The sequence below is a fragment of the Elaeis guineensis genome, chromosome 8 (assembly GCF_000442705.2).
Source record: "Elaeis guineensis isolate ETL-2024a chromosome 8, EG11, whole genome shotgun sequence".
Lineage (NCBI taxonomy): Eukaryota > Viridiplantae > Streptophyta > Magnoliopsida > Arecales > Arecaceae > Elaeis > Elaeis guineensis.
Genome location: NC_026000.2, coordinates 3,760,072 through 3,763,455, shown reverse-complemented (window position 1 = coordinate 3,763,455; position 3,384 = coordinate 3,760,072). Strand labels below are relative to the sequence as shown.

Genomic DNA, 3,384 nt, shown 5'->3' with positions numbered 1-3,384 from the left:
GAGTCTGCAACTCTTGTTTGGAAGGTGAAATGGAATCTCTTGGCGAATACCTCAAAACAAAAAGAAATTATTTATCAAAAAAGTAATATTTACATTCAATACATTTGATTTACATTGTTTATATTTAAATTTGATGCATCCATACTCCAATAAAATGCCCTAAGACTAAAAATTTCTATCTTTTTCTTTTTTTTTTTTTTCATATTTCAACATCTCGTAGCAAGATGGAGAGTATACTAAACATTGTTCTAGAGGCATATGACTAACACCAACCACCAATGCTAGTTGTAGGCGCTCATTGAGTGTCTGCACGTGTATCATCCTTTCAATCATGCTTCTAAATCAACCAGACATATATATTGAAAATGACTCGGTGGTCAATCTTTACGGTTCCCCAACCCCATTGAAGGCTACTGCTGCCATTCTTTCAAACCACGCCAAATCCAACATGATAACAAATTATTTAATTGAAGAGAATCTAATTAAGCTGGCCTGAGGGACTAGTCTTCTGTGGCATGAGGCCAAAAATGGAGAAAAATAGGAGGACAAAAATAGAACATGCATTTGAGAAGGAGTCACACGAGAACACTTTACACAAACGTGACATCCAAGGTAAAGCTAAAGTCCATTCCTAAGCAAAAAGGAACAAAGAAAAATGAATGGGCAAGAATCTCCCGCCTAAGTCAATAGAGACTCCCAACTTGTCACAAAGAGAGGGGGGGTTTGGAGAGACGGACTCCCCAACATGTCCCTTCCCTAGATTGAGTTGGAGATCTTGACCAAGACACCAAGAATTAGACTAGATATCAATGAGTTGGATGACCGACATTGAGCTAATTATATCTTACATTGCATGCATTAATATGCTCATGCACCATGCTAATCAGCTTGTTTTCTATCTTATGGCCAATTATAGAGATAAGCATACGATAAGCCTACATGAAGAAGATAAGATGATTGGTATGGCGTGATGCGCATGGTGTGGGTATAATTTTTCTCGATGACCGCACTCTCCCTCCACTTTACACCAACACTTAGCAAACACATCCACCGGTCTTTCACTGTCGCCAGTCTTCACCCTCAATATAAATCCTCCAAACACCCATCGGAGACAAATGGTTGCAGTCCATTAGTCACCATCTCAAGAAGAAGTTCGATTGCAGAATTTTCTCATCTTTTGTGTTCTTTTCGTGACATCAACAAGGGTGACGTTTTCATTAAAAAACAAGGCTGACGTTTGGCGGATGAGATCATAATATGAGGTGATTCGTCCCTTCTTCACCTTTTTTTCCATACAAATTCCTCCTAATGCCCAACCTGAATCCAAAGTTTTCTTTTATAAAAGGACCTCATTGAATCGTAGCAACTCTCGTTCACATGTTAGCCTTTCTTTCTTTAGACACGCATAGATACTTGATACCAGACAACCAGCCAGTTTGCTGCACCATTAATGGAGTCGGCGCGGATGGATCCCCCCTCCCTGAGTCTCGACCTCGGTGTTGGACCTCTCCGGTTGCCCGAACATACTCCGGTGAGCACATAACAACCTGTTAACTATGGTTGGTTTTTATGATCCACTTGAAGAGTTTCATTTTATTGATAAAATGATCGCCATAAGATTGGACAGAGGAAGCTTCAAACCAATCCCATGCACGTCGAAAGGAGTGCTTCATTCAAAGATGAGGTAGGTTCTCTGCTTCTTTTTTGATTATAAGCAGTAAAAGTTACTACTCCATCCCAAGCATGCTCAATTGCCCAGTTCTGATGTTATGTGATATGTTGCAAAAAAAATAAAAATAGGCCGAAGATTTGGAGGCTAAGTTGAATCGGATGAGCGAGGAGAACAAGAAGTTGAATGAGATGCTTGGTAGCATGTATGCCGACTACAGCACCCTCCGGAGCCAGCTTTTTGATCTCATGAGCACTTCTCCTAAAGAGAAAGGGTTGGTTTCGCCATCGAGAAAGAGGAAGAGCGAAAGCCTTGAGACGATCAGTTTCGATGACATGACTTACGAGAGGACTGATGGCATTAGCAATCGTGTTGAGAGTACATCGAGAGAAGATCCATGCAAGAGATTTAGGGAAGATCCTAAGCCCAAGATCTCAAAGGCTTATGTGAAGACAGACCCGTCTGATACGACCCTGGTAAGTTACATAAGTAAACAACTAGGAGAGTATATTTTTGAATGGAAAACAGAGCAAATAACAATATATAATCGATACTTGTTAAAAATGAACGAAGGTATTGATTCGGTCTTGTATCCTCTTCTGTTCTTAGGTGGTGAAAGATGGGTATCAATGGAGGAAGTATGGTCAGAAAGTTACCAGAGACAATCCTTCTCCTAGAGCTTACTTTAGATGCTCCTTTGCCCCTTCATGTCCTGTTAAGAAGAAGGTACCAGATAAAAAAGGAAACTTTGATATATATATATATATTTTTAAAAGGAACCTAAGCTACCACTTCACTGATCTCCTAATATCATCATCAATCAATGAAATGTTGTAATAATCTATTCTGATCGTGTTTTGGTACCATTAGGTTCAAAGGAGTGCTGAAGATACATCGATCATAGTAGCGACATATGAAGGCGAGCACAACCATGTTCACCCTTCACAGACTGAACTAGCCCATGGTTCTTGCCACAATGGATCACTGCCATGCTCTGTCTCTATCAACTCTTCAGGTCCGACCATCACCCTTGACCTCACACAGCAAGGGTTGTCACCAGGAGGGAGTGCTTCCAGGGAAATTGAGTCGCCAGAATTCCAAAGGCTTTTGGTCGAGCAGATGGCCTCATCACTGACAAGAGATCCAAATTTTACAGCTGCGCTTGCGACCGCAATCTTTGGAAGAATTCTTCAGCATCCACCTGCTTAAAATCAGTGTCTACCCTTGAACTCTGTAATTGATGTTCTTCATTAAAAAAAGAAAAGAGAAAAAAAAAAAAAAAAAGGAAAGAAGAAGAAGAAGAAGAACTCTGTATTCGTTCCCATGGGCGTGGACAAGACCTTGTTATAATCAATGCTTACACATATTTGGATGAGGGGTTCTCATTCAGAATCACCCATCAAAATGGTTTGCGAGTTAATTAAAATCAAATATAAATGAAGATTGAGAGGGTCATAGAAGCATGTTTTGTCATAAAGAATCGGCAACATCAGATTAAAGGAAAAAATAGATGTTGATATGCCTAGCATTCTGATCCCGGATTTGATCTTGAAGGTCCATTTACCACTGTATTCTTCATTTTTTTAATTAAAGAATGCTTAACATTTTGTTTTGATGATTATGAGTGCACTAGAGGATGCAATAAGAATTTTACCCTCCAGTCGAGGGTGGGCTATAGAAAGAGCCCAATGGACATACGATGTAAACCTTGTCAG

The 3,384-nt window shown here is 40.0% G+C and overlaps 1 protein-coding gene across 3 annotated transcripts; it reads left to right on the top strand.

Annotated features, from left to right (window-relative positions):
• Positions 1 to 1,121: 1,121 nt before the first annotated feature.
• On the top strand, positions 1,122 to 3,129 carry LOC105050725 (WRKY transcription factor WRKY76). Of its 3 annotated transcripts, XM_010930854.4 has the most exons (6): positions 1,122 to 1,262; positions 1,400 to 1,531; positions 1,619 to 1,684; positions 1,801 to 2,145; positions 2,279 to 2,395; positions 2,540 to 3,129. In XM_010930854.4, the coding sequence occupies exons 2-6, from the start codon at positions 1,451 to 1,453 to the stop codon at positions 2,876 to 2,878; spliced, it is 948 nt and encodes a 315-aa protein (XP_010929156.1). In that variant the 5' UTR covers positions 1,122 to 1,262; positions 1,400 to 1,450; the 3' UTR covers positions 2,879 to 3,129. The 3 variants fall into 3 exon arrangements, with proteins under 3 accessions (XP_010929156.1, XP_029122106.1, XP_029122105.1); XM_029266273.2 differs by lacking the exon at positions 1,122 to 1,262 and having other exon boundaries at positions 1,324 to 1,531; positions 1,628 to 1,684; XM_029266272.2 differs by lacking the exon at positions 1,122 to 1,262 and having other exon boundaries at positions 1,326 to 1,531.
• Positions 3,130 to 3,384: the final 255 nt, after the last annotated feature.